The 27,943-nt window shown below is 52.3% G+C and overlaps 7 protein-coding genes across 7 annotated transcripts; 2 read left to right on the top strand and 5 right to left on the bottom strand.

Annotated features, from left to right (window-relative positions):
- Positions 1 to 1,122: 1,122 nt before the first annotated feature.
- Positions 1,123 to 2,884, bottom strand: GCG54_00011570 (Choline oxidase; the record flags this gene model as incomplete). The annotated part of the gene is made up of 2 exons (XM_045411472.1): positions 1,123 to 2,531; positions 2,641 to 2,884. 2 exons carry the CDS (start codon positions 2,882 to 2,884, stop codon positions 1,123 to 1,125), a joined length of 1,653 nt encoding a protein of 550 aa, XP_045268530.1.
- Positions 2,885 to 5,743: 2,859 nt separating this feature from the next.
- Positions 5,744 to 7,246, top strand: GCG54_00011569 (NAD/NADP-dependent betaine aldehyde dehydrogenase; the record flags this gene model as incomplete). The annotated part of the gene is made up of 1 exon (XM_045411471.1): positions 5,744 to 7,246. The coding sequence occupies one exon, from the start codon at positions 5,744 to 5,746 to the stop codon at positions 7,244 to 7,246; it is 1,503 nt and encodes a 500-aa protein (XP_045268529.1).
- A 2,294-nt stretch (positions 7,247 to 9,540) lies between these two features.
- GCG54_00011568 (uncharacterized protein) lies at positions 9,541 to 9,964 on the bottom strand (the record flags this gene model as incomplete). Its single annotated transcript, XM_045411470.1, has 2 exons — positions 9,541 to 9,830; positions 9,892 to 9,964. The coding sequence occupies 2 exons, from the start codon at positions 9,962 to 9,964 to the stop codon at positions 9,541 to 9,543; spliced, it is 363 nt and encodes a 120-aa protein (XP_045268528.1).
- A 1,486-nt stretch (positions 9,965 to 11,450) lies between these two features.
- Positions 11,451 to 13,704, bottom strand: GCG54_00011567 (uncharacterized protein; the record flags this gene model as incomplete). Its single annotated transcript, XM_045411469.1, has 2 exons — positions 11,451 to 12,973; positions 13,170 to 13,704. The coding sequence occupies 2 exons, from the start codon at positions 13,702 to 13,704 to the stop codon at positions 11,451 to 11,453; spliced, it is 2,058 nt and encodes a 685-aa protein (XP_045268527.1).
- A 2,078-nt stretch (positions 13,705 to 15,782) lies between these two features.
- GCG54_00011566 (Pectinesterase) lies at positions 15,783 to 17,883 on the bottom strand (the record flags this gene model as incomplete). The annotated part of the gene is made up of 4 exons (XM_045411468.1): positions 15,783 to 16,183; positions 16,242 to 16,380; positions 16,429 to 16,774; positions 16,922 to 17,883. The coding sequence occupies 4 exons, from the start codon at positions 17,881 to 17,883 to the stop codon at positions 15,783 to 15,785; spliced, it is 1,848 nt and encodes a 615-aa protein (XP_045268526.1).
- A 1,574-nt stretch (positions 17,884 to 19,457) lies between these two features.
- Positions 19,458 to 21,122, bottom strand: GCG54_00011565 (uncharacterized protein; the record flags this gene model as incomplete). The annotated part of the gene is made up of 3 exons (XM_045411467.1): positions 19,458 to 19,775; positions 19,834 to 20,574; positions 20,643 to 21,122. 3 exons carry the CDS (start codon positions 21,120 to 21,122, stop codon positions 19,458 to 19,460), a joined length of 1,539 nt encoding a protein of 512 aa, XP_045268525.1.
- Positions 21,123 to 22,031: 909 nt separating this feature from the next.
- Positions 22,032 to 23,315, top strand: GCG54_00011564 (uncharacterized protein; the record flags this gene model as incomplete). Its single annotated transcript, XM_045411466.1, has 2 exons — positions 22,032 to 22,746; positions 22,855 to 23,315. 2 exons carry the CDS (start codon positions 22,032 to 22,034, stop codon positions 23,313 to 23,315), a joined length of 1,176 nt encoding a protein of 391 aa, XP_045268524.1.
- Between the last annotated feature and the right edge of the window lie 4,628 nt (positions 23,316 to 27,943).

Raw genomic sequence — 27,943 nt, 5'->3', positions numbered from 1 at the left:
CCTCGTAAGCGCCTCAGAATACATTACGGATCATGTAATCGAGCACTGAAAGCAAGCCAAACATTCTGTGAGGTACACCGGCGTAACCCACCCCCAAGAACCCGGACTTCTCCTCCCTGCCCACCCCTCCCTCGCCACCGCAATCCAACATCAGCCTCACTCACTCACCCAATCACAACCACCCAACCCACCCAAATCGAGCAGGTATCACACATCATCTCTACCACACGTCCAGCAAATAAATAACCCCCAAATACCTTGAGAAGAAGGGATCCAGTGTCGCAGACCAATGGAAGTACATCAAAAATCTCCTCCGGACCTCAGGGGGTGTTGCCAAGCACCAGAGCAAAGCCCAAAGGATTCAGGCCGCTGCCGTTCGCTCATGCACGTAGGGTCTTTAGGCTGCTGATCGTCGATTTCATGTCAGTTTATGGAAAGCTTGGCTTTCCTTCTCCCGCCAAACAAGCGAATAACGTGGTCACCTAGCTCAGCAGACAACTGAAGTCAGGTGTCCAGCAAAAAGAATCCCGCCTCTTCTAGACCTCATCTGGATCGACATTGCGAAAAGATTCACCAATGACCAATGCCCATCTTGGCATATGTCAAAAGTTCACCGACAAGAGAAACGACCGACGCCATGCATCTCGGGACCAATGTTCCGACGCGGCCCCCCATCTCCACGACACGTAGAAAACCGGGCCCCTCGATCTCCATGCACCCTTTGCGATCGCGCGGATACTTATCCACAAAATCCCCTTATTTCCGCATCTCGAAAATCCCCGTTTCCTATTCAACAGAAAAATCTTTCATGCTCCCTCGATCGCGGTGGATTTATGTGGGCTCTGCTCAACCTCGGCTTTGCGTAGCGTGTCTCGGAGGACGACAGTCATGTTTATGCTTCACCCATACAGTGCAAATTGAAGACATTCATGAGAGAGAATATTTGCTTGCCATAAATGGTCGTGTCGTGATATCATTGGTATAATGCCTGATAGCTAGCTCTAACTTAAAACAAATAATTGGTAACAAGATGCTTTTCTGAGAGAAATGTGACTCCTCCTCTTTTGCATAACATTTTTTCCATACTCATATATATCCGCTTTCATATGATGATAGATTTTTTTACAGACGGGCAGTCTCCTGGGCCTCCTGGATGATGAACTCGGCGGCCTTCTCGGCGACACCAAGCACGGTGAGCATGGGGTTGATGGTGGGGATAGTGGGGAAGACGCCGGCGTCGCAGATGCGGACCCGCTTGAGGCCCTTGACATTGAGGCGCTCGTCGACAACGGCGAGCGGGTCCTTGCGGACGTCGCCCATCTTCGTGGTGCCGCAGGGGTGGTAGACGGTGTGGGCGGCGCGGCGAGCGTAGAGGGAGAGCTCCTCGTCAGTGTTGACCTTGGGGCCGGGGGCGACCTCACGCTTGATCCAGTTCTTGAAGGGAGCCTGCTCGGCGACCTTGCGGGCAGCGCGCATGCCGTAGACGAGGGTGGCAGCGTCGTAGCCCTCCTCGTCGGTGAAGTAGCGGAAGTCAAGGGCGGGCTTGACGTTAGGGTCGGGGGAGGTGAGGAAGAGGCGGCCGCGGGAGCGGGGGCGGGGGATGTTGGGGGTCATGCAGAAGGCGTAGCCCTCCTTGGGCTCGTCGTAGCCGAGGCGGCCGGTGTTGAGGGTGAAGGGGATCTGGTAGCAGTGCATCATGACATCGGCGATGTCACCGTCGGGGATGCCGTCGGGGTTGAAGAAGGTCTTCTTGCTGCCAGCGTTGGGAGCCTCGCGACGCAGGAAGATACCGGCGTCGGAGTCCATGGTGGTCTTGTTGGGAGGGACGGGCTGGTTGAGCTCCCACATGATGATGGACTCGGGGTGGTCCTGGAGGTTCTCACCGACACCGGGCAGGTCGTGGATGACGGGGATGCCGAGGTCCTGGAGCTGCTGCTTGGGGCCGATACCAGACAGGAGCATCAGGCGGGGGGTGTCAACGGCACCAGCGGTGAGGATGGTCTCCTTCTTGGCGGTGATGGTGCGCTTGGAGCCATCGTTGAGGGTCAGGTTGATACCAGTGACGGTGTCGCCCTTGACGTTGAGCTTAGAAACCCAGGCGTTGGTAAGGATGGTGAGGTTGGGGCGCTTCTCGTCGCCGCGGAGGACGGGGTGGATGTAGGCGACGGAGGCGGAGGAGCGGCGGCCGTCGTCGGGGTTGTAGGAGATGGAGAAGAAACCAACACCCTGCTTCAGGGCGCCGTCCTGGGCGATGTGCTTGTTGAAGTTGTGGAGGATAGGGATGTCGAGGGCGGAGGAGCAGGAGTTGACCCAGTCAAGGCAGAGCTCGTTCTGGTGGCGGGCGTGGACGGGCTGGACGGTGTTGCGCAGCTTGTCCATGACGCGCATGAAGTCGTGGAAGGTCCAGCCGTGGGCACCCAGCGACTGCCAGATCTTCAAGTCGTACTCAAAGGGCCTGAAGGAGATGAGGGTGTTGTGTGATGAGCAGCCACCCAGGACCTTGGCGCGGGAGTGACGGATGTGAGAGTTGCCTGTGCGCAATTGGTGTGAGCCGTTTTTGTCCTGACATTCAATAGCTCACGATGGGACGAACCCAGCGCGGAGCTTATCGTGAGATTGCGAGTGGAGGGGGGAGCTTACCCATGGGCTGTTCGGTGGTGCCGTAGTCGTAGTCGAGCTCACCTCCGAGGAGGTTCAACCACTTGCGCAGGTCAAGGACGCGGTCGTCCATGAAGTCGCTGGGGCCAGCCTCAATCAAGAGGATGCGCTTCTGGGGGAGGGCCTCGGCGAGACGCGACGCGATAACGCAGCCAGCGGTACCGCCGCCGACGACGACATAGTCGTACCTGTCGACGTCGGAGATGGGAAGCTGAGTGGTGGTCATTTTGGAGGAAGGGTAGGATACAATGCGAGGGTATTCAGAACAAGGCGCCCGGCCAGAGTATGCAAGAAGAGCGATTGAGAGAGTGGGAAAGGTGTTGAGTTATACACGAAGGATGAGGATGAGATGGAGGGGTGGTACAGCTAGGAGTCTCGGCTCGAAGGCGGTCTGAGGTGAGATTTGGGGAATTCTGGGCCTTGGAGGATACACCGAGGAAGGAGAGAGCTTGGATCGGATCCGTGTCGATCGACAGCGGACGACGGGCTTATTATCAACGGAGGTCGGCGTCGCAGCTGGACAGTTGGAAGCTGGTTCATCCTTACCGTCCGGCCTTGTCTTGAGAATTTTTGGCCCTTGGCCCCTCAGGAGCTCTTCGTACCGGCGCGGTGCAGGCGCAGGCGCAGGGAGGTGGATTATCAGTGGTGGAGACGGACCCCGCGAAGGTACACCTGTGTGGGTGGCGGGGCCCTGAAGAGAAAGCGGGTTTCGAGGCATTGAAACTGACTCGCCGGGTTCGAGCGGCATCCAAGTCCGGAACAGCGCGGGAGGCGACGGCCCATTGGACAATGGCGATTGCCAACTCTTTTTGTTTTTCTTTTTTTTTCCTTCTTAGCTTATTGCCTCTGCCTCTGCCGTCGACTTTTCCTCCTCTGCGAGGCAGTTCCGCACCTCGGGCGATACACCAGGCAGGTGGCAGGTCCCGCCCGAAAGTCTCTCCTTCCATCCCAAGTCTGGGGCACCAGGTATGAAACATCCCTGCACGAGTGCAGCAAAAGGGAAATCAGGGACGGATTTTCTTACTTCCCAGCTTCCTGACTGGCCGATACGGGTCACAGGACCCATATCATTCCGCACAGCTGGGCAACCACCTTGCTGCCGCCGCTGCAACTGCTGCATTGGCGGGCAAAACATTGCAGGCCAGGCTCGGCAGAATTGGCCACGTACGTAAGCAATTTCATGGGAGCAAGCAGGAAAGCAAAGCAGGCAAATACCTCGACACCTCAAGCTCGACTCGGACAAGCACTGTGAGGCTGCTTCAGCACGCCTTCGCTTGAATCCCTGATTGGGGACGTCAAGTGCCAAGTCCTTTACGAATACCCACCCGAGTGGAAACTGCCCGACGTCGACCAAAGGAATTACGAATAATGGCCAGAGGCGAGCCAACTGCCGCAAAGCAATTCAACGGCACAGACCAATCATGACGTCTCGACTCTGCCTGGTTGACCCAGCGAGCAATTGTCCACCCGCGCTTTTTGCAGTCCTGTCCTCGTTCTGCAGTGCAGCATTTCACCACGATTAGATATCCATCCCACACCTCGACCGCCCCGGCCCAACCCGTCTAATTTCAGACGCATTTTTTCCGCGCCGGTACAAGGATGCATTAAGCCATTCGCCTGCGGCGTGGTTGTTGGTTGCCGGGGCCATATGCAAGACTTGCACTCGACATTCCCCAAGCTGCCATGCGTCCCATGCGGCCACCCGCGCTAAGGCTTTCGGAGTCTATCCGTCCCCCATCCAGCCCTGTCTCTCTCTGACGACAACGACTCGTCTGCTTCGCTTGTCTGATCTGACTTCGCCTCGCGCCCGGTGAGGTGGCATCGAATGAGTGGCTGCCGCCTGCACCGTTTACCGCGGTAGACCTCATCCGGGGCATCCGCCGCGCCGTCTAGCCCGGGATTCGCAGCCAAGCCAACCTTGCGCTTGCTCTCATCGGCCACCTCCAGCGCCTGCGAGGCCCTGTATTGTGTGTGTCGTGTGTCGCAACACCATCGCTATCAGAGTCGTGTGCCTGGTGACACGGCGGCACGGCGTTGAAAGCCGTGCCTTATTGCTGGATTGTGTCAGGCGATAGAGCGGATGAACCCCCAACTTCTTATCGCCCGCTACAAGGCAGATATAAGTTAGGGGAGATATCTCGGCATACGCGAGGCTGAAAAGGTTCTGGAACGTTGCCGCTCAGCCTATCTCTGTATCTGCCATGGTCAGCGAAGCGATATCTTTTCTATCTCGGTCGCCGTATCTCTCGTCCGTTTATGGCACACCACCCTGCCTCGGTCAACCAACCACCGATATCTGTCATATTGAACCCTTGGAGACCCCTTGGTGATCAAGTCCCTTCACGCCGCGACATCGTTCGATCTTTACGGCCAGACCCGGGGCGAAGATGGATCTCAAGGCCACGGTTGCAGCCTTCTATTGAATGCATGCCGCAGGCACGAAAAAAAACTTTCATCCGGATTGACATTCTTTTTCTTTTCTCTGCTGTTGCCAATGTTCGACCCTGAAGGCTGAAACTTCTGCAGTGGAGCATCCTTTCAAAAGAGCGCCGCCTGTCACTGGCCTTCGTCTGGGCTCTTTTGTGGGAGACTGTTGCATCCGAGTGGATTTTTGGCCAATGACGTATGGCTTATGACATCACACCGCCGCTGGAGCGGATCTACAAGGGGTCTCCCGGCAAATCTGCAACCCCCAGCTCCAAAGCGGATTTTACCTTCAATCATCAGCTGACCGGCGAGGCCCTCCGCGATCCCGATCTCACGCCGATCTGCGTGGGATTTTTTTCTTCCTCTCCTCGCTAGCAGACCACCACTGAGCACTGCAGATTTTCAGCCTTCCGCGAGTGCGACCGTTGACCTCCGACCCCCGTATCTCCGATCGACAGCCCAGTCCCGGCGCAAACCGCCTGCCTGCAACTGACATCCATCCCTCCCAAATTCTTGCACGTCCGTCCACCGCCTGCCGCATTATCGGAAATCTATACCCAATCGTCCCCATCCATCAGCCTGTCATTCCTTCTTCTTTTGTGTCTTTCTGTTAGTGAAGTTTCAGTTGCAGCACCTTATTCCCCCATATCTCTCGAAAATGGCACCACAACAGCAGGACCGTCACGCTTTCTATGCGGGGAAGCCCCAACCGGACTCGGAATCCCCAGGCACCTTCCAGTCCATCGATCCTGCCACGGCGAAGCCCGTCTGCACCATCCACACTACCTCGTCCTCCGGCATCAACGCTGCCGTCGATGCCGCAAAGGCTGCCTTCCCCTCATGGTCCAGCACGCCCCCCATTGAGCGTTCTCGCATTCTGCTCAAGGCTGTCGCCCTCCTCCGCGAGCGCAATGACGACCTGGCCAAGATCGAGACCCTCGACACCGGCAAGGCCTTCTCAGAGACTCAGTACGTCGACGTCGTGACCGGCGCCGATGTCCTCGAGTACTTTGCCAACCTCGTCGCCAGCGGCGGCCTCAACGGCGAGTCCTTCCGCCTGAGGAACTCCGCCTGGGTCTACACCACCAAGGAGCCCCTCGGCGTCTGCGCAGGCATCGGCGCCTGGAACTACCCCATCCAGATCGCCCTCTGGAAGTCCGCGCCATGCCTGGCCGCCGGCAACTGCATGGTCTACAAGCCCAGCGAATTCACCCCGCTCCACGCCGAGTACCTCGCCTCCATCTACAGGGAGGCTGGCGTCCCTGACGGCGTCTTCAACGTCGTCTACGGCGCGGGCGACGTCGGCGCTGCCCTCACCACGCACCCTGACATCGCCAAGGTCAGCTTCACCGGCCAGGTCAGCACCGGCAAGAAGGTCGCCGGCTCCGCCGCGGGCGGCATGAAGTACGTGACCATGGAGCTCGGCGGCAAGAGCCCCGTCATCGTCCTCCCGGACGCCGACGTTGAGCAGGCCGTCGACGGCGCCATGCTCGCCAACTTCTACAGCTCCGGCCAGGTCTGCACCAACGGCACGCGCGTCTTCATCCCCAAGGCCATGAAGGCCGACTTCGAGCGCGTTGTGCTCGAGAAGATCCAGTACGTCCGCGCGGGCGACCTCTTCGACCCCGCGACCAACTTTGGCCCGCTCAACAGCAAGACGCACCTTGAGAAGGTGCAGGCCTACGTCCGCAAGGGTGTCATGGAGGACAAGGCGACGCTGCTGGTCGGCGGCACGAGCCAGCCCAAGGGCCTGCCGTCGGCGTACAAGACCGGCCACTGGATCCAGCCGTCCGTCTTCACCGACTGCACGGACGAGATGACCATTGTCAAGGAGGAGATCTTTGGCCCCGTCATGTGCGTGTTGACGTACGACAGCGTCGACGAGGCGGTGCGCCGCGCCAACACGACGGAGCTGGGTCTCGCCGCGGGCGTGTTCGGCAGAGATGTCGACGAGTGCCACAAGGTGATTTCACAGCTCGAGGCCGGTATTACGTGGATCAACACGTGGGGCGAGTCGCCCGCGGAGATGGCTGTCGGTGGATGGAAGCAGAGCGGTGTTGGTGTCGAGAACGGACGCAAGGGTCTGGAGGCCTGGGTACGGAATAAGAGCACCCTCGTCGAGATGGGCGGGGCCGTGCCTACGGTGTTCTCCAAGTTGTAAAGAGGGGGAAACGGGAAGAAAAAGGTGGACGAGACGATGTACTGATGTATTGTACTGAAGCGGGATTTACAAAAGAATGCTCCATGTTGAGCAAGAAGATAGCGATTGAATGATATCTCATGTGTTTGATGAGTCTGGAAGCACTACGTTATATTAACTAAGTGAAGCGGACAAGAAGTGTGGTGAAAGTCACAGGTCGTTGGAGTTGGTCACGTGCCAAATGGTTCAGTATATATTCGGGCAGTATGCCGCCAGAAAGAATGCCACAAACCAATTTGTTGTGCTTAGCAGGACGTGTAAATGGAGGAATCTGAACACAACTTTTCCCAAGGGGGGAAAGCCAAGTGGTGTAACGCCTGCTCCTTAGGTATCTAGTCCTCCCATCAGAGATATGCTCCAAAATTTATTCCTGCGCATATACAAATACAATGATGGACGACAATAGGCAGTGCGATCTATCCTCTGTGTGGAATGTGAGCTGATGAACTACAGACTGTGCAAGGATGTGAGCGAAGTATGAGGTCAAGCGCTGGAGCTGCGCTCATCTATAGTCGCCGGCGCCGTATTTGCGTTTTGGTTGAGTGATATTTTGGATTGTCGAGAGGCTGTGCTTAAGTACCGTTTTGTCCCAGGTTGTGGATATAAAATAGCAAAGTGGGAGAGACGTTCCAGTTCACGCAGCGCAATAAATTAGCGTGCTGCGGGCCATGATGCTTCATGATGACGGTAATCGCGCTTTTTTGTTAGTAGTGGGCCTGCTCTTTCATGCCTTCCTGTTACACATCTGAATGGCAGTGATAGGCTGCGTGGCAAGAATGAAGGTGCAGAACTTATCCCTTGCTTATCCTAGCAAGTGATGAACAAAGGAAGAAGGTGGAAAATGCTCTAGATGGGTAGGCCACTTCACAGTAAGTTTGCATAATCAGCTTGTGATGCCTTTAGGTTCACTTAGACTAATGAGAATTTTAATCACAGACTGAAATAAAAGACTTAGGCCACAAAGACCGGATTATCTTATTAGGCTTGAAACTTTTTGCGCCCGCCTTTTTATGAGAGATCACACTTAGGAATGAGGAAGCTTGAGGACCAAAGAATGACCGGTCTACATGTTTGATACTTATCAATGTTCGCGATGAGTTTGGGCGACATGCCTAAGGGGTATAAAACCATTAGTACTACGGAGAAGTCATTGATGAAAAGACAGAGCAATATCGCTTGCCCTTCCTTGCATTCGGTTCTGGTTCCGACTTCCATCGTGGCTGGCTCTGAGACAGTGATACTTGGCGATCTGAAGCGCAGTTCGGTGAGGCAATTGCTAGCGCTTTCTCTTGTCCAGCCATCTTGTCCGACTTCCATTTAGTCTGAATAATGGAATAAGTGGTCTATCACGGCAACTCTGTGGCGTTCATGGGTCCACGCATGGTTCTGGGGGCATTTTCCAACGTGACAGGCAACCGTTTTGGGTCTTACCCATCCAACCTAAGTATGTACAACTTCAAACAAGCCGGAAACATTTCGTGGGTTGTCGTTCTCATTCACGTCTCAATAGCGTTCGTATATCTTCTTATGCCTTCGACTGAATCTCGAATCACTATAATCAGAAAGATGCATGTGATATTGTATATCAGCGGCAACGATAGTGTAGAGCGATGGGTGTGCCCAACGAGATTCAGCCAGTATCTGAGAAGCTGTGCATCCGTCGTCGCCACATCATTTGCTAAAGCTGCAACTTGCTGCTTTATCACCTTCTCAATTGGACCATTATTTGATGAACCTGAATACCGAAGCGCGATAATTGTCAAGTGAAGCAGACGTAATCCATCATTCGGTCAGCATTACCGTTCGACACTCTGAAAGAAGCTCATACTTTGATCGCTGAACTATGAAAGCCAGATGTTGGCGGTCAGACCTGAAGCCACCTGCCTCAGTGGTTGCGCAACACTCGGCTGAAGGTGAGATCACGGCCATCGGCCTATCGCATACGTTCCTCTCAGAGTCAAGTCCTACACGCTCGACCTCTAGACGCCAGGTTAAAACGTTAAGCTCTGCATCAATCGTTTTGGGGAGCTCAGGGTATGCAAAAGGTCGGCTGCTTCTGGCGATGACGACGAGAAGATGATTCAGAACGCAGGGTGGGAGATGATACGGCCGCATTCGACCTGAGTGTTGAGAATCTATTTCGCCATATTGAAACAAGATAGAGCAGCATTCTATTGTCTATATGCCAGAGACACACATCCTTCAGCACTAACCGCTATGCCACCCACCCAGCACGATCGTCAGGGTTCTCTACTTTACTTCGTGCAGCCTCCCTGTGCTCCGACTGTGTAGGTAGAACCACGAATGTCGTTAGACCCAATCTTCCCCTTGTCGGCGCTGCGGGCATCTATGATTCTGAAGTCTCCCGCCAGATTCGCGTTGAGATCCGCCGAGGTGTTGATGCCGTCATCTCGGTCGACGACGTGGCACTGCTCGTTTATGCAACAGCACTGCGGCGTGCCCACGAACTTGGGAGCGCCACCCGATGTGGCATCCGGCGACTTGAAGATCTGGAAAATCTTGCACTTCGGCGCCTGTCTCTCGGCTGCGGGGGTTAGAAGGTCAGCGGACGCGAAAACACTAAAGGGACGGCTTTGGCTACGCACTCAAGTCCTTAGGAAGGGCCGAGGAAGCAACTAGCGTTGCTGTCGCGAGGAGAACGATGGAAGTGAGCTTCATTGTGAGCGATTGACGGAGGTTGGAGACGGTTGAGAAAGAATGTGGGTCTTTGGATTGGAATACTGAGGGCTGATGGCTACCACTCTGATCCCGAGGGACTTGGTGCTTCCTTAAGTAGTCGGAAAGATGATCTTAACTGGCGACCATCACCACAGGTTCTCATACGGACACTTTCACGATATCCTACCTCGGAGGAAAAAGTCCCAAAGGGGAAAGTTTCTGGATGCGACATCCGTCTTTGGTCTGTGCTAAGCTAGTTGACACGGGTTTGAAATGAAGAGAACGATAATTAATTAAAACAAGGTTTAGACAGATTCATTTGCAGGGCTGATGTGAGCTGTGCGTCGTTCTGCAGGCTGTGTCGGTAAAGTCTGAGTTTATGATTGGCTTTGACATTGAAATGAATGGAAGCCGTGGAAGTCGTGGAAGCCGTGGGAGCTGGTATTGGACTGAACTCCCGCTATACATGATGAGACAGACTAACAACTGCTGGAGACAATAGAGTTCATCGCTGTCAACCAAGTCTTTGCCGTTCATCCGAAAAGACCTTCAAACCTCCGGAGCGGCCGATAATTCTAGTGAGGCAGCTGCTGCGGTTTATCCCAGCAACACAGTCTTTGTGCAGTGCTCTCTCTCTCTTATTCTGGTTCTTCATATTGAGTTGCAGGCGTCCACTTGATCTGTGGTGATGACATCGATCTTTTTATCTCCATGGAAATGGCCTGTAGAAGCTGGAACACTCCCGGATTCAGGGTCCTAGCTAAGCCACGGAGGTTCTGAGTGCACAATCCACCCTCAGGGGGAGCGATGAGCAGCATTGGTCGGACAGGTGGTTGGTGCCCGGATGGATTTCTTATACTGCCTGGATAGCAAAACTCTGTACGAATACTTACCATAGACTGCGAAGACAAATCCGTTCACGCCGCCCTGCCTGCCTGCCTGTCTATGCATGCATGCGTAGTGTAATGGATAATACTTGTTGTTCTGGCGAGCGCCATCTTGCTGAGACGCACAAAAGCTTAGCAAAAGCTTATAATAGATCACACCAAAGCTTATCATGGTTCACACGAAAGCTTATTATAGTTCATCCATTTCCCCCAAACTCGCCGGTATCCGGGTATGAAGACAGGTCAGTCAAATTATTTGGCCGGCCCAGGAAGAGATGGATTCACTAGTTCGGATTTAAAGTGTACGAGTGTTCTAGAACCAGTCTATTGCTTATGTTACGGGACCTGCCGGTGGCGCCAATGTCCGGCGGGAAGCTGACGTTACTTTTGTACCAATGCGCCGGTCCCAACGCTGGAAATGCTCAAATTCTATTTTACTTTTCAATTTCAGCCCCCTAGTTTTAGTCAATGTGGTGGGACGATGTCCCCGTGTCGCCTCGCTCTTGGTCTCCGCTATAGACGGGAGAGCAAAAGCGACCTCCTCAACCAGCGATAATTTCTAACATCATTCTTCATAAGTGAATAAGTGCAAGTTCATTTTAGATGAGGACGATCTCCCTGATACTTCCTTCGCCCCAGAGACTTCTCAACCGTGCCTGGTGCTCCTTTGGTGAATTCTTCCCGCGAGTTTGTTCCTCCTCCCATCGGTTTGAAGATTTCACCGGCCAAATGCTATCCATCTCAAACAAGCCAACGCGAGAGTAACGATTCTCCCCTTCCTCCATGAGCACAAGACCATCTACACCAAAATCGCCAGAGTCCACAACCACCAGCAGTTCAAGGGTCAGTGCGTAGTCCAGTTGGAGCCTGTCATCGTTGGGATAGTCGAACCCAACCGCTACGATCTGGTCTCCCACCTCGCTTTGTATGAATCCGTTCTCATCTGCCGAAGGCATGGAAATGCTCTTAACCAAGCCCCGAATACGAAGCTCCGCAACCTTGACCTCGCCAAACGGCTCGACCTCCGACACAGGCTGAATGTCGTCGCCTAATATCTCAAAGTCTTGATTTTGGCGCCAGTGGGTATGTCTTTGCTGCATCCAGCTCGCTCGACCTTCGAAAGACGCCCAACTCCACGAGGGCCCAGACTTGTGGCCGAACACAACGTCACCTTCCATTAATGTAGGGAACCACATCAGTCCCCTCGCCAAGTCAGACCTCCAGAAGCCACTCATGTAATCATCTTCCAACAGAGCCGCAAATTCTCTCGCTATGCCCGATATCGCAGGGAAGCGGTCGGCTCGATGGGACAGCTTTCGTCCAGAGTACACTTCCACGAGGTCGTACCAATGCGACAGAATCTCAGTCTTTGGGGGAGCGCTTTCGCCACCGCGCAACAAGGCCATAAGCCCTCGGAAGAGGTATTGATCAGAGTAATTGAGGTAGGTGTTTCCCATGCCCCCGATCCAGCCATCGCAGTCTTCAACCAATGACTCGGAGCAATGGCATATCCACGTCGTCTGCCGGGCGCGGTACTGGAGTCGGCGTCTGGAAAAGAGCAGTTCTTGGAGGGTCCACGCCCTCTCGTACCAGGGCTCCATTTCATCCAGCTTGTCCGGTATGAGTATCATCGTTTGCTGCTCGTGCCCCTTGGGTTCATCAACTTCGGCCTGGACTTCAAATACCGGTTGGACTTGCCCATCTGGGTCTCTAGCTGTTTCGCAAGTCGGAGCCCGCTTCCCGAGGAACCCTTCCTTGACATCCTTCGCTGCGGAAGCAACGATTGTAAAGGTTGCGTTGCGATAGATATCGCCCATTTTTCTCAGTTCTTTCAGTTTGTCGTCGTAATCATCTTGGATGATACATAGTGCGTCGACCCATAGAAATTTGAATCCCAGCTCCCTGGTAACCATTATGCTGTCCCTAATAGTTGGATCTAGATTTTGCAAGTCGATCGAAGAGGTCAAATTAGACATATTGCCAGTTCTCAACATGATAGCTTGAGAGACACCTCCCCAGCAGTAGGATAATGCGATGTAGCGTTCTCTCGTGTTCTCAGGCACCCGAAACAGTCGAATTTGACCAGGGTCCGATACATCGATAACCATGGAAGGCATGAAATCTGGAAGATCCATTATTCCGCATTCATGATTTATGTCACAGTTGCTCAGCCAGTTTCGTATGAGGTCCATCGAAGCTGGACTTTCCGGATTCAAATTGACAGGGGAGCCAACACAGGTTCGTGAAGCGTTGTTGAAATAACCTTGAGTCCAGCTTAGCATTGAAACATCTAATGACAGTTCCCAGAAGGGAATTACCTGGAAGGGAAAGAGCGAGAAATCTCGTCGAATATTGCGTCAGTCCGATTTCTCCGGGATCGGAACTCGCATCCCGGCCCAATCTTTTGGGAACTAAGATTCCAACATACACCATAACGTTTCTGTCCTTAAAATCGTTGATAGCAGAATATCCCATGGTAACCCGGACAAAGTTCTTCCGAACTTCAGGAAGTTCTTCCTTGTCACCAGCAACTTCGCCATGATCCCAACGAAGGCGTTTCCGCAAGCGCGGATACTCGTTCGCTTCAGACGCGTCGACAGAAGCAGCAAGTTCTTCCTCATCCGCTGCTGTCCAGTGTTCACGGCTTCTGTTCAACTCGCAAGTATTTATACTTTGTTTCTCTTGAGTCTTTGCCTCTGATTCAATGTTCATCAGCTGGTCTTGGATGACGGTCCAGAGAGTGCACCTTCGGCCGGACAGGTTCCTGATTTCTTCCACAGTCGTATCCAGCCGGAAGAACTCGACGTCCATGGAGTTGACTCGACTTATCTTGGGAGGGGGAATAGGCGCCATTGTCACCATTTTGCAATGATCGCAGGAGTGTGCCTTGTCGTTTTCGGACACCAATGCTCGCTTGAGACGAAGGATTTCTCCCGCCATGGAGGAGGTCTCCGGAATATATGCTTGAACTTCATCTCTCTTCATCATCGTGTTTGATAGCCTTATCAAATGCACTGTCTGTACCGCTTGGTCTCAAGAGTTGATGTCTCCTTCGAGATGGTGGTTGTCGTGTTGAATGGGGTCGATAAGGCAACTAGTAGCCTGGCGACGTTCTATCCAACCGAGCCCGACTCCGACCAATCAGGATTGAACCAATAATGACAAATGTCTCCGAAAGGATCCATAGCCAGGCTCAGCTTCCCTGAACCCATGAGCAACAGCAACTCTAAGCTACTATTTACGGGTGACTGTTCGTCAATGAGGTTAGCGTCTGGGAAACATAAGGCTTGAGGAAGGTGGAAGAAGACTTTAGCCAGCCTTCTCAACCAAAAGTTGGGTCTTCAACGTTAAAAAACAGGCTGTTTGACAAATCTTTGGGGGCTTGCTTTTGAGGGGCACCCAAAGCAGTTGGAGTCCACGCAACCAACACTCGTCCGCGTGATAATGTACAGCACACACTGCATTAGATGTCCATCATTCCCTCTTGGGTACTCATAATGCAGCAAGACCAAACAGAGTGGAATGCAACGTATGGTGCTAGCTTGATGCGTATACTGCATATGCACGATGAATGTCGACATGGTGATTGACAAATGCTACTGTCCTCAAACCATTCGTATCTTTCTAGAACAATCGCTCTCCAACATACATATATGCAAATGATCTACAAGTAATGACTTGAGATTTAAACCCTTTTGGCAATGAGAAATATTGAGGATATCGCCGTACGTCTAGGTTGAAATCTATGCGACTGGCCTGTTGAGAACCCTGGAGAGTCGACGGGCAATCTTCTTGATGAGGCTGCAGGCAGACATTTGTGCCGTCGAGGTAATAATCGGCAAGGCCGATGAACCGGGGCGAAGGAAGCGAGGAGTAATTCATGTCGACGCGGGACAGTTCGTTCTCATATAAGCCGTATACAGTCCATCGCCGTCAGGACCGCCGCATGTAGCCTGATCCTTGCCGTTGCAAGTTGCGTTACATGATGCTTCGGGCTGCACGACGAATGGAGGATCGCCAGACCCACGTCTGCTGCACGAGCATCGAGCGCCATCAAACAAGACGGCAAATTTCGTTTCTGATATCCTGCAGTTGGTCTCGCACATCCTGGGAGGCATGACGTTGCTGACCGAGAGTCCTATGAAGTGGGTGTCGAAGTCTGACCCGGCGAGGGAGACGCATCCGATATAGTCCCATACACAGGGCTCCGCATTCTGCTGCTAGGCGAGAGGTTGTGTCACAAAGAGTAGCGTGAGCAGCTGTGACAATTTGCAAGACATCTTGAGAGATCGAACGAAATCTGGCAGGCGTTGATGAAGATCAGGATGGGATGTAATGAAGGGAAAGAAGTGATTTTTATCTTGATCGAAATCACTGCCGTGAAGCGCATGTTTGCGATATGAGAAGATGAGATATCAGCATTGAACAAGCAAGAGGCTTGTGGGGTAATCAGTTCACCAGATCAACATCAGTCCAGTCATGACTGATTAGACCGAAAAGTTTAATGTTTCTATCTTGCACCGAGTAAGACACATTCAGTTTCTTCACATGATCTGCAGCAAAGCATTCCCGTATTCGGGTCAACAACATTCCAATGAGTCAATGTTACACGCCTGGATTACTGGTACGGACGTCTTTGTGGGACAGAAAATGTCACAGCCGCCGCAAAAGCATCATGTCTCAAGTGGAACTTGCCAACAATATGACGACCTTTTTCAGGGGTTAGCTCAAAAAAGCAAATGGGTCCTTCGTCACGATGCCAATGTTCTTATTCAATATGAACGGCTCCAGCGCGTATATATACACGTAATCAACGGCGATGTGCCATAAAAAGTAAATACATAGAATTCCCAACTTCCTTTTCAAAACGACACTTATATCGCGACGCCCGATGACAGGCGGGCTGCTCTTCCCGACTTTACTCCTGATGCTTAAGCAGCGCAAATGCTAGCCTGACGACCAGCACCCTTGGAAACGATGCTCGGCACATCGTTGGCCGCATCGACTTTGTAGTCGTAGAAGGTCTTGGGGTCGAAGACAGTGCCAGCATTCTTAGCCGTGGTGCCGCTGGTGCTCTTGAAGACGTTTCCGGTGGCACTAAGCTTGGCAGTGCTGTCGGCCTGGATCGGGTTCTTGACCTTCTCAAAGTAGCAGTTCTCCATGACCATCTCGGTCTTGCCACGGGCGTAGTGGCCGTAGGAGGTCTGGCCAACGAGGTAATTGTTGTAGAGATGGACGTTCTTGACGTTGTCGACGGAGGGGTTGCGCTGCTTGGTCTGGTCGAAGTAGTTGTGGTGGATGGTCATCTGGGCACTGACGTTGTCGGTCCAGCCTGTGTGGGTTTAGTTAGTGACAGGGACGGGGGAGATGGAGAGATGAGTGGATCTTACCAATGCCAAACGCCTTGTTGTGGTTGCGAAGAATGGTCCAGGAGACGGTAAGGAATGTGGTATCCTTGCGGCTGTCAATGAGACCGTCACCACCCTTCTCAAGGTGGACGTGGTCAATCCAGATATTGGTGCAGTTATCCTTTCTTGAGTCAGCATTGTGAACTTTCATGAGGTGAACTCATCTTACCATCTGAATGCCGTCAAAGTCCTGAGTCTTGCCCTCGTCATCACCCTCAACGTAGGTGTTGCCGATCTTGAGATTACGGAAGATGATGTTGCGCTGGTTCTGGATGTTGAAACCACCTTGGTCGATCTCGGCAGTGGCACCAATACCAACGATGGTCTTGTCAGAAGAGACCTTGACCTCCTTGCCCTTGGGGGTGATTGTGATCTTTCCAGAAACCTTGATCACGTACTTGCCCGTGGAGCCAGCATACTTCTCAAGATCAGCCTGGGTCTTGACGACGACAACCTCACCGCCCTTGCCACCGGTGGTGCCGCCGTTCAGAGAAGCGAAGCCGTCGGGGGTGCCACTGCAATCATCGGCGGCGGCGGCAGCGGCAGCAGGTGTGGCAGCAGCCTTGACGACGGTGGAGAGAGTTGTAGGGGTAGCCTGGGCAACGGCATCGGCGACAACAGCGGGTGCGGAAACCTCGGCGGAGACAGCGACGGCGGCAGACTTAGCGCCGCTGGTGTAAGACGAATCAATCCAGGAGGTGGAACCGAGAACGTCACCAAGCTTGACGGCAGAGCTGCGCTTCTTGGAGAAGCTAGCACGTGTGCCCTCCGCGCCCTTACCGGTGTTGGCGTACTCGCTGTAGTCGACGTTGTCGGTCGGGTTGTCACCCCACTTGATCCATCCCGCAGAGTTGACGACGGAGCCGAGGTTGCTGTTCTGGAAGACGACACGGGCGAAGGTGCGCCAGGGACGGCCGAGATATGTCTGACCATCGCCGACTCCCGAAAGGGCCTTGACGGTGGACTTGTTGATGACGTACCACGACGGGTTGCTCGTAGAGTCACGGCCGGAGGCGGTGATGTACCCCTTGCCGGAGATGGCGAGTGTGCAGGACTCGAACCAGGCGATGGCCTTCTGGCCGAAGATAAAGTCGGTGGCGCCCTCGATGTAAGAGCCATGGAAGTAGTGCTTGCCCTGGTTGGAGAGGACGGTGTCCTGGTAGCCCTTGGCTTGGATGCCGTAGTATCCTTGCTGGTTGCCGTAGGCACTCAAGGCAATGGCCTGGATGCCCTTACCACGGGAGTTGACGATGTTGATGTTGTAGACCTTGAGGTTGTCGTTTTTGGCTCGGAGGGTACCGGAGGCGTCATTGTTGCCGGCCTGGTCAGCGCCTAGGCTGTTGGTGATAGTGACGGTGTTCTTGGAGTAGTCTTGGTCGTTGGACGTAGAGCCGTAGATCGTGAGGGCGCCGACGGAGGCGGGGATCAAGACCTGTTCGTTGTATGTACCAGGCTGGATGAAGATGACGCTACCAGATTTGGCAGCATCAACAGCCTTCTGAATGGTACTGTACTGACCGCCAGACTTGGCGACCACAAGGGCGCCGGAGGGGGGAGAAGTCCGGGACGCGCCGAGGGCGCTGGCCACCAGGGACGACAGCAAAAGAATGGAAGAGGCAAACATGTTGCTCCAGTTGGGAAATTGTAGATAGAAATGAATGCGTGTGTTCTCAGAACATAACGAGGGGAAAAGGATGCGCAAAGAACGGAAATGGTCTCGAAGCGGAGTCAACCAGAGTAAGAACAAGTGAAGAGGCCGCAAGGAAAGCCATATCCTTGGAGCACGCTCTAGTTTTCTAGTCTCCAGATGTCCTCGCGGCGCAACTCCTACGGACATCAGGGAAGACCTTCGAAAGGAGGTCAAGTCTTGGCAAACATCTCAACCCCAAATCGATCCAATGTCAAGCTTCTTCTTTCTCTAGTAGTTCTTGGCAGTCAAGGACGTGACGTTTCAATAAACTCAATTCGGCTCTAGTTTCCCTGCCTCACGACTAAAGACCGGACGAGCAGCCCAAAGAATAGAGTGAAAAACAACTCTATCCGCAACGACTTGACATGCCCAACGCAGGGGTCCTGAGATCCGCCTGGTGGGAAATTGCGCTTCTGTTTGTGTGCAGTGTTTGCTGGTGCTTCAGGGGTTGCTCGCAGGTTTCCTCATCTTTCCGAGACCACAGCCACCTGACCAACGCCTGTTCGGGTTCCCCAAATCCCCAGATGGTCTAGACGCTTCTTCTCCTCGTTTTCCGTGTGGTGGACTTCTCCTGATTGGGTATCCACCTCCCCAATTCGAAGCGCCTAGAGGCACTTAATTACAGGGGTGCATAAGCAAGCATAGCTAGTTCGGTGGGCCTGTTTCCTGTTTAGAGGGCTCTCCCCAGACTCTTGGTCCTGAGATCTGACGAAAAAATGGCTCGAAAAGGATTTCGAATCATGCTTTGTGGAAGATTTCTGCCCAGCACGATGATGGTGTGATGATCCCGTGTCCCGTGTTCGATGCCAAGCATGAGTTTTGGGGGAAAGGAGCGTTGTGACCGCTGTACAGCTCGGGATCTTGCAGGTCTTTACGAGAATCTCCACACACCGAATCCAATGGATACTACGTTGACGGACTGTCTGCCGCCGCTGCTGCTCATCGGGGATCAAAAAGTCCGCACAAAAGCCGGATTGAGGTGCGTACATGCCATGGGCAGCGGGCTAAGTGAATACGGTTCAGGTTGAAATAACGTTTCAAGGTTATCGATGTTGGCTGACAGCCGTAAGTTAATCCTGGTCAACGCACGAATGATGTCTAGTGAGCGCGTTCAACCGCGACCTCATGTAACCATGAAAAGCAAAATACTATCAAGTTCTGGATCAACAAAGATACAATTGACGGGAGACTTCTCGTTTCCTCGCTCTCGGAAAACACGTCGCTTCCGCCCCGGAGAAGCGCTGATCGGGGCAGGCATTAAGATGAAACGGCTTACATGACACCTAATCTCATCACGGTAAGCTCCCTATTGGCGCACTGAAAATTTCCGTTTCTAACATGACATTAGCACATTATTGGACACTAATGCCAAGCATTTCAGACAAATAAGACTGCAATTGAAGTAGCGAATTGACGACTGAAATCCACACTGGATTCAGAGAGGTTCTCCTGTCTCAAGCCCAATGCTTTTTTTGTTTCAATTCCCCCAATTACTCGCGATTTCCGAATCAGATCAAGTACCGCACAAACACCGCCCACGCGCTCGCAATGATGGCGAGCAACAGCCCGAATGTGAGAGTAGTAAACCACTTCTTCGAGGTTCGTTTCGTCAGGGGATCAGCCTCTCTGTCAACGATTTGAGCCTCCCTAGCTTCCCTCTGCTTCCTCGTCATCGTCATGCCCTTGCCGAGAAAGTTGTAGTCGATAAAGATGTACGAAAGTCCCAACACGAACGCCCAGGCTTTAATTGCGATAGCAACGATGAGCACCTTTGAATAACCATTGCCTTCGGTGCTATCTTGGAGGGCCCCAAAGACGACGTCCATCTACATTCAAGTCAGCAAAACATGACTCCAAACAATCTTTTGGGTGAAGCCGACTCACGATCGTTGAGCCGGAATTGTTGAACGCTCGCCATACACCAAAGGCCGTCCCGATCTTGGCTTGATCTGCCACCAGCAGCGGAATGCAAATCTGCAATGGCATAGAGTTGATCACGCCTGCCAAACTTGAAAAGACCAGGGCTGCTGTCGGATGAACGTCGGTAAAGCCCAGCATCGAGCAAGCAATGATCCATAGTATGGGGGCAGTTGCAACGTAGTGAAACCGGTGTCCATATTTGTCAATGGCAAGTCCAACAACAGGACTCAGCACAATTGGCAGAATCTTCTGCGCAGTCGACAAGTACCCAGCCACCTCTTCAGTGTACCCTTTCATGAAGATGATGTCCGCAGAGCTGGTGCTGAATCCACCTGCAGCACCACTCTGTAGAAGTTGTGTTGCAGGCAGCATAAGGTACGCCCAAGGCAGGGTGAACAACACGTTCCACGAGAATCTCTTCCGATCCGACAAGTTCTGCTTCTCCGCAATAGCTTTGGCTCGGCCGGAAGTGAGGCGAAAGTGTGCTGGGACTGCGAGGCGCTCGAAGCACACGTATGCGATGTTGACGGCAAGCGAGAAGCCGCAGAAGAAGACGGGAATCCAGAAAGTCCAGCCGTACCAGCCCGTCCCGTCGCGAATTGGAATGGCCACCATGCCGGACACGAGACTGACGGTGTTGGCAATGGCGCTTTCGAGGCCAAAGGCAAAGGCTAAGCCGGAGGCACCGAACCAGTGGTAGAAGAACTGTCAGACGTTAGTCACGCGTGTCAAGCATCTAGTAAGTGTCCCTGAAGTCCCCAAGGTGAACCTACCTTCTGCGTCGCCGAGTCAAGTACCGCGATTCCAAATCCCATCAGCACATGTCCGGAGACAAGGACCCTCCACAACCCCACTTGCACGCCGGCTGCCGCAACCACGGAGCCGACGAGGATGACCGCCGTGCAGCACATGGTCACCACATTCGGGCCCCACCAATCCAGGATCAAACCTCCGATGATGGGAAACACCGTATTGACGAATGCATCCGCGCTGCTGATCACGCCAAACTGCGCATTGTTAATATCGAGCTCGTTCCGGAGGGTGTTCTTCAGCGGGCCGAGAGCCGAGCCGGTCCAGGTGTGCCCGATGGGCAGGGAAACAACGCAGACAAGAGCAATCCATTTGTATGACCAGGGAATTCTCTGCAGCGTCTCGTCATCGTTATCTTGGGGCGCGCTGGTCTCTGAAATTGGGGGTTCTGGCGACTTCTCGGTGTCCGTGACGAGGACATGGGACTTCAGAGAGGTGTCCATCTTGGGCAACTTGAGAACACCCTACCGCGCAAGAACACATGCAAGAGCCTGATGATAAATGCGACTCTTATGTTGGCTAAGAATTTGCGCAAAGTCCCATAGCCCAGGCCAAGCCAGGCCAGACTCTCTCGCGTCGAAAACTCGGACAGAAGGCCGACCACACTGCCACCGCTTTCCGGCTTCGAAATCTTATCTGATCCATCTGATTTGTCGATCCATGATCTGATAAAATGTCGCACTCCATTACAGTGCTCTAGTGTGCCAGTGAATCCTCAGAAAATGTCGTCTACGAGGCTTGGCGGCCAGTTTCGTACCCATATCAGCACTTGGCATCGGTCCTTTGGTACGCTGGGTCTTGGCGTGTCTCCATACCGACCGACTCGCCAACCGACTTGAGTCGATAGTCCGCAGCCTTGTCAGACACCTGAGAGTAGGTAAGTATACCCGAGCGGTTGAAAGATTCGGTGATTTCTTTTCTTGCCCTGATTGTTTCGGGCGTTTGCTAAAGAAGTGGGCACCGTTATGGTTGTGCTTCTCTCTCGGGCGTCAAAATGTGCGATAGCAAAGTTGAAACCCAGGAAGATATGACTGGTTCTACAGGACTCTCAATAGAAGCGCATAGGGCGTTTGTGGGTTGCGAATCTGCACGCGTCCAGGCTAACAATTCAAAACCTCAGTTGCACAATATTCTTGGAAGTGTTTGTCAATCATTAGACATTAACTACGATTCTTGCGTTTATTCATAGTCTCATCGAATTCGCTCAAAGCTTCAGATACTGGACCATATCAGCTTGTCGTCGCCGAGCACCGCCTACGCCGGTCGTCTCAGCTGGGGACTGAGGGACAGCGGCGCGAATCACCAATTTGATCGGTAAATTGACAAACACCGTGTTCGATGGAATCGGTGTGATGATAGTAGTTGAAGGCGTCTCCTCAATAGTCGTCGAGCTGCTCGTCACTACAACAGCAGGAGAATTAGAAGAGACGCTGATCTCGCTGGATGACTGTATGGAGGGTGCCGGTGTGGCAACGCTCGATACGGAGACCAAAGTGCTCGGAGATGGTGAAATGGGGCTCGAGGTCAACGCGGTCGGTACCGAACTTTGGATCGGAATGTTCGATGAATCTGGCAACACCGAGCTGGGGACTGATATGACCGGGAGCGAAGTTGGTAGAGAGGTTGGCAACGAAAGCGGCAGAGACGATGGCAGTGACGTTGGCACGGAGACCGGAAGAGAAGCTGGAACGGATATGGGGCTGGAGCTCGGATTCGGGTTAACGACGGACGACGCGGTCCGAGAAGAGCTTTGCCCAGGCACGGGACCAGGGCCGGAGCTTGGCTCTGAGACTGGTGTGGTCTCTACGGGGCTCGGAGACGGTAGCACGACAATGGGTGAGCTGGTGATCACTTGCGAAGTCGCTGGAACCGATGCCGGAATGCTCGAGTTCGTGAACCGGAAGGAAGATGAGGGGCTGAAGACTCCTGGTATGGATGTTGTTGTCTGGGGAAGAGTCGGGATGTCGCTCGAGGACACGCTCGATGAGAGAACTGGGGGGCTGCTACTACTTCTGGTGCTCGTAGTGGACGTTGAAAGTAGGCTAGGGGACATAGAGCTAATGGCATCCGAGCTGGCACTGGTAGAGGACGAATCTGCCGATATCGTTAGATCATACTAGCACAGTATCGGCGTGAACATACCCGTTGAAGAGGAAGAACTTTGAGAAGATGTAGATGTAGGTGATGTGGAGGTGGAAGAGCTCGTTGGTGTCGTCGTCGGTGTAGCTGTCGACGTAGTGGATGATGAGGTAGAAGCTGCAGTTGTGGAGGTCGAGGAAGAGGACGAGGGTGTCGATGATGAGCTCTCCGTTGACGAAACGCTGGAAGAAGTGGAGGTGGTGCTGATCGTGGAAGAAGTACTCTCACTGCTGGTCTCTGTTGTGCTAGAGATGGTCGATGAAGTACTCGAGGTCGAAGAAGTAATCGTACTACTTGTGACACTACTTGTGGCGGTTGAGCTTGAAGAGCTAGTTGCGCTGGTCGATGTTGGTGTAGATGAGGATGCAGTGCTTGATGTGCTGCTGCTCGAGGAAGTTGTTGTAACCGCGGTCGAGGTACTTGTGAGAGTGCTAGAGCTGCTACTCGAACTTGATGATGTTGTCGAGCTCCCAGGCGAAGTTGAGAGAGGCGGGTAGCCTTGGATGTTGTATACGGTAATGCCATTTACAACGCCGCCGCACTTTTGTCCAGGGTACACAGGATTCGTACAGTCGATAGTGCAGAGGGAGTTGTCGGGTGCTGGATTTGCCGCAAAGGCCGGGGTTATGAAAAATTGGCTGCAGTAACAGTCCTGATTGTACAGGGCAATGTAATTACTCGCGAAGTCGGACATACAGATGAGCGAACAGATTCCTGGGTCTTCAGGGCCTATGTTCTGGAACTGGCTATTGAAATCGGTAATGGCGCCACATCCAAGGTCATAAAATTGGCAGTGAACGACATTTATCGTTGTCGTTACCCATAGAGCTGCTATGCCAGCTAACGTAGATGGTCGATTCATATTAGGTAGTTGTCCTCACGGACTTTGAACTTTCGTGCACAGAAAGCAGAGGTGAATGTCGTCAGCCTGTGGTACTTATGTTAGGCTACAACTAGCTACTGCTGCCTTATGTAGGTAGACAGTGCATTCAGCACTCAATGAATCTTTTCCATAGAATGCCGCAGACGATCAACAAGCCCATTTGCGCCCTTGTCTCTAATCAACCTTGCGCAAGGGTACAAGAATGCCGTTTGAGTGAATTTGGCAACATCACGCTATGAGGCTGATGGAACCAGAATCAACATGACCCCATCTTGAGATGAACTCCCCTGTTGAACCTGAACTTGACATGCCAGCAAAAGTGGCACTTGGCACTATATAATCCAATCAAGATCGTAATACGAGAGCTTTCTCCATCGGATCGTTGACTGTTCTGTCTCGTTTTGTCTCATGGTCCCTTGAAAGTGGCGGCTAGCGGGCCGTCGGGCCTCGCCTGATCAGCCAAGCCGGGCAAAGTAAGACATTCTGAGCAGCGCAGAGGTATGGAACGTAGTTCCTGTCAGGAAAATCAGAATTAAAAGCCATTCCAGTCCCAATGGTGATGCCATTGATGCACATGGCAAGGGGCTCTGCGGACTAAAGGAGGAAAGCTTCCGGCTTGGTCTCGGCCGGAAGGCTGCTTTTCTCGGAGGCGAGTCTCTTGGCACAAGCTTTGAAATGGTCCACGGGTTCTGGACACCAGACACTCAGCTTTTCCATGCTCATTTCCACACATCAGACACCATGCTTCACGAAATGACAACGAGGCTTGGCACAGCCATGCCGCGCTGATTCTATCTTTATTGTTTGGGTGCGGAGGAATTTGCAGTCGCAACTATCGTTCCTAGCTGATGGCACAACCGGGTAATCGGCGAATTAATGGCATGCTTTCCCGTGTCACTGTACTGTGTCACTCTATTTCATTAGTCTACTGCTTTCTTGTAGACAGCTACTGCAGAGGCTTCTCAGTGGAGCTTATTGCTTATCCTTCTAAAAGCCAGGTTCAGGTTACGTTTGATCATCAGAGTTGCGCGTGGAGGTATGGTAGAAAATGTATGTGTCGGCTAACTCACTTTATGCGCCAAGGGACTTCTGACATCCAGTGAGGGAAAGAATAGCCGACCCGTTGCAGTCACTTTATGAATCTGCTCAACTATGATGTGTCAGGAAGGATGATTTATCTTATCACAGTTAGCATCATTTCATGTGACCCAGCAATTTAACACTGGTTGTGTTTGGCAATCAGACCTATTCTATGACGTTTCAGATTCAGCATATTAGGAGATTGTTCAAAACAATTCATCCATTTATTTTTATCAGAAATTAGACTGGGCAACTTGCTTGAGTCTCACCACCTTTTATATAGTAAATGAATAAAGATGTAACTGCAATCAATGACGTAGCGGTGATACTTACACCTAATACTTGCGCGTGGAAAGCAAATGACAGAGACTTAGGACAGGACATAAGAAGTGCCAGCATCTCAGTACCATCTCACTCATACTCACATGTAGACCAGAGTTAGTATATATAAGACCGCATGTATAATGCTTAAGAACAGGGCACAATGTTTCGGGAGCAGCGAACATCCTAATTGACGCACGCTTCCCATCTGTTTCTCCTGCTGTCCTGAACAAGGCTGTTCACAGACCTAGCGCAGTTGCCATCATCAAACAAAATGCCAACAGAAGCGAGACGAAAACCTTTATACATATCAGATAATACGCGCCGGATGATAGATGTGACGGACGCGCGAGACAAAAGTTCACCATACAGGGTCACGCCTACCGCTGTCATTATCACATTGCCCATCACACATCGCTTCATTTAATGCTAGACAAAGACCACAGCATTTGTACCCAGGCTGAATTCTAAGGCGGGCAATGCGTTCGCATTGTCTTGCTAGCGGCTGTAGCCAGCAACTCCAAAAATGCGCATTATATACTCCAGTGTCTGCAGTTTTGAGTCCGCCTCAAACTTAGATAAAAGGAGACCATTTGTCCTCACTGAGACTTCAGAATTTGCGTAAGTCAAAGCCACTTTCATTAGATTGATAGGCGATATAGCTTCGCCGCGTAGTACAAAGATGCCTTTGCCATTCAGATCAAAACAGCAGTGTCACAGGCTCACAGCAAGTCTCTACTGCGCTGCTGTGCTGCTGTGTAAAAGGATCAAGTATTGCGTAATCACGCCGAAATATACGTATACACAAAGAGACACTATGACGGACGCAGAGAGGCCAAATCAGATTTAAACAAGATATAAGGAAGCTGTGTAATCGCACAGCATTATAGGTATACACAAAGAATCATTGTGAGGGACGCAGAGAACCATGTTCTAATGAGGACTAGGTGCGAGGGAATTAATTAAACAAAGCGCGCAAAAATCGTATGGGGGATCAATTAGCAATATGCGCATCTTAATCAACCCCATTGTCTGCGCGATGACTGGAGAGATCATTGCTGGCCAGAAGCTACTAGCAGGCTGGGGGACCCTCCTTTTATAAGTATGCCTTCTGTGTGAAGCACTTTATGTTGTGTGTTTTCTTTTTTCCCTAAGCAATCTTTAACGTTTTCTGGCTGCATGCACTTTGTTTCTACCTATCTTCACGCGCATATTGACGCTCTAATCAGCTGGGAGATATGATGCTGGACGCAGAGAAGAAATAAGCCCCTGCTTAAATTTCTAATGTCTATCTCTAGGAAGAAAAGCACCAGGCTGAAGAGAATGCACCTAGGCCTAAAAATAAAACATCAAAGTGACCACCTCAAAGTCCCACTCCGCGCGACTCGCCAGTTCCATCACACCAAGTTTGAGGACAAGCAAGGCGTTAAACTAAGAAGAGGCATAGAATACTTGCGCGAAAGCGACGGAAGCGTGAGACCGCTCAAGCGCATAAGCACACAAGACTTACTCAGGCCACGCAAAAAGCTTATGAGCAAATCCCCTGAGATTCAAGCTCTATGCCCTGAGCTATGCGAAGCTCAAAGCCAGAAGACGTACGACGATCTGCAATGCATTTCAAGCAAAAGTTAGGAATAGCTATCAGTATTTATCAGTATCTAAGAACTCGTTCCCGTTTCATTCAAAACCACAAGCCGCAAAGACATCTTTCACCTCTTTTAACCAGAAGGCTCATCTGAATGTTGAAACTCGTGTGTTGAATGCGACATCAGCAGACCAGAGGTCACATTTGCCGCAGCCCTATACTCTCTAAAGGCTGACGGAAATAAGCACACTTCAACAATCCTCTTGTCTCTTCCCTCTTTACCCCTCTTTCGGAGTCTTTCCAAATTCCCACAAACCACAATTCAACCAGCTGTCCGCAGCCACGCTGTCAGCAACTTACCAGCAAGCCCCTGGCTTCACACATGCATTTAGTTGTTGTCGTCCTTTCCAATCCCACTCAAAGAAGGCAATTCACACAAAAGACTTCAGTCCGGCGCCACCGTCAAATGCGAAAGCGGGGGGGTTTTCAACTTGCCACGTCCCTCAAAATTTCCCATGGTCCCCGCCTCTCGTATGAAAACGCAAGGATCGAGGGGTAAATGAATGAGAGGGGAGAAGGAGGGAGAAAATTTCTATCAGCAAGGGTACGCCAGCCGTCCAGCCCCAAGCCCCAAGCCCCCGGCCCGAGAAGACCGGCCAGCCGGGCCCCGCTCCCGTACGGTCCCCACCTTTCAGTGTTGCCTTGGCATTAGCCGGTCGGACGCCCTTGCTCAGCTGCGCTGGGCCGCTAGGCCCAAGTATGCTTCAATAGTTGCGAGGTTACCGACAATTAACCAACTCCTTGTATAAAGCTTGATAGACGCATGTCAAAAGACAACGCTTCGGCCGTAATTGAGTTTCTCGGAATACGAAGTTGAGAGAAGGAGATATTTTTCCCATTCAAATTTTCCCGCACCCGACATCACACACTGGTTTGTAGCGGCCGCTGACCGATGTCATGATCGGCTGTTGTTGTCGTCGTTGTTCGCAATGTGAACGACAAAAATGATGGATCGATGTACAGTACTTCCTTGTCGGGTAGGAGCTTCGCAAGCCAGCGTACGTCAACCTGTCCAACAAGGCTTTGCAAGGGTCCCTTCTAGTTGGGGCAGGTTTGCAACGCATACAAGCGCCCGGCATCGAGATCTAACCAATTTTGGTAGGTTAAAGCACCGGAAGGCGCGTTACTAGGGATCCGATCGCAGGCCAGTGTCTTTACGAATGCAGATCGATACGCGTTGTTGAAGATTCTGCCAT

Source organism: Colletotrichum gloeosporioides (assembly GCF_011800055.1).
Source record: "Colletotrichum gloeosporioides strain Lc1 chromosome Unknown consensus_17, whole genome shotgun sequence".
NCBI classification, from domain to species: Eukaryota; Fungi; Ascomycota; class Sordariomycetes; order Glomerellales; family Glomerellaceae; genus Colletotrichum; species Colletotrichum gloeosporioides.
This window is presented reverse-complemented; position numbering and strand designations above follow the sequence as displayed.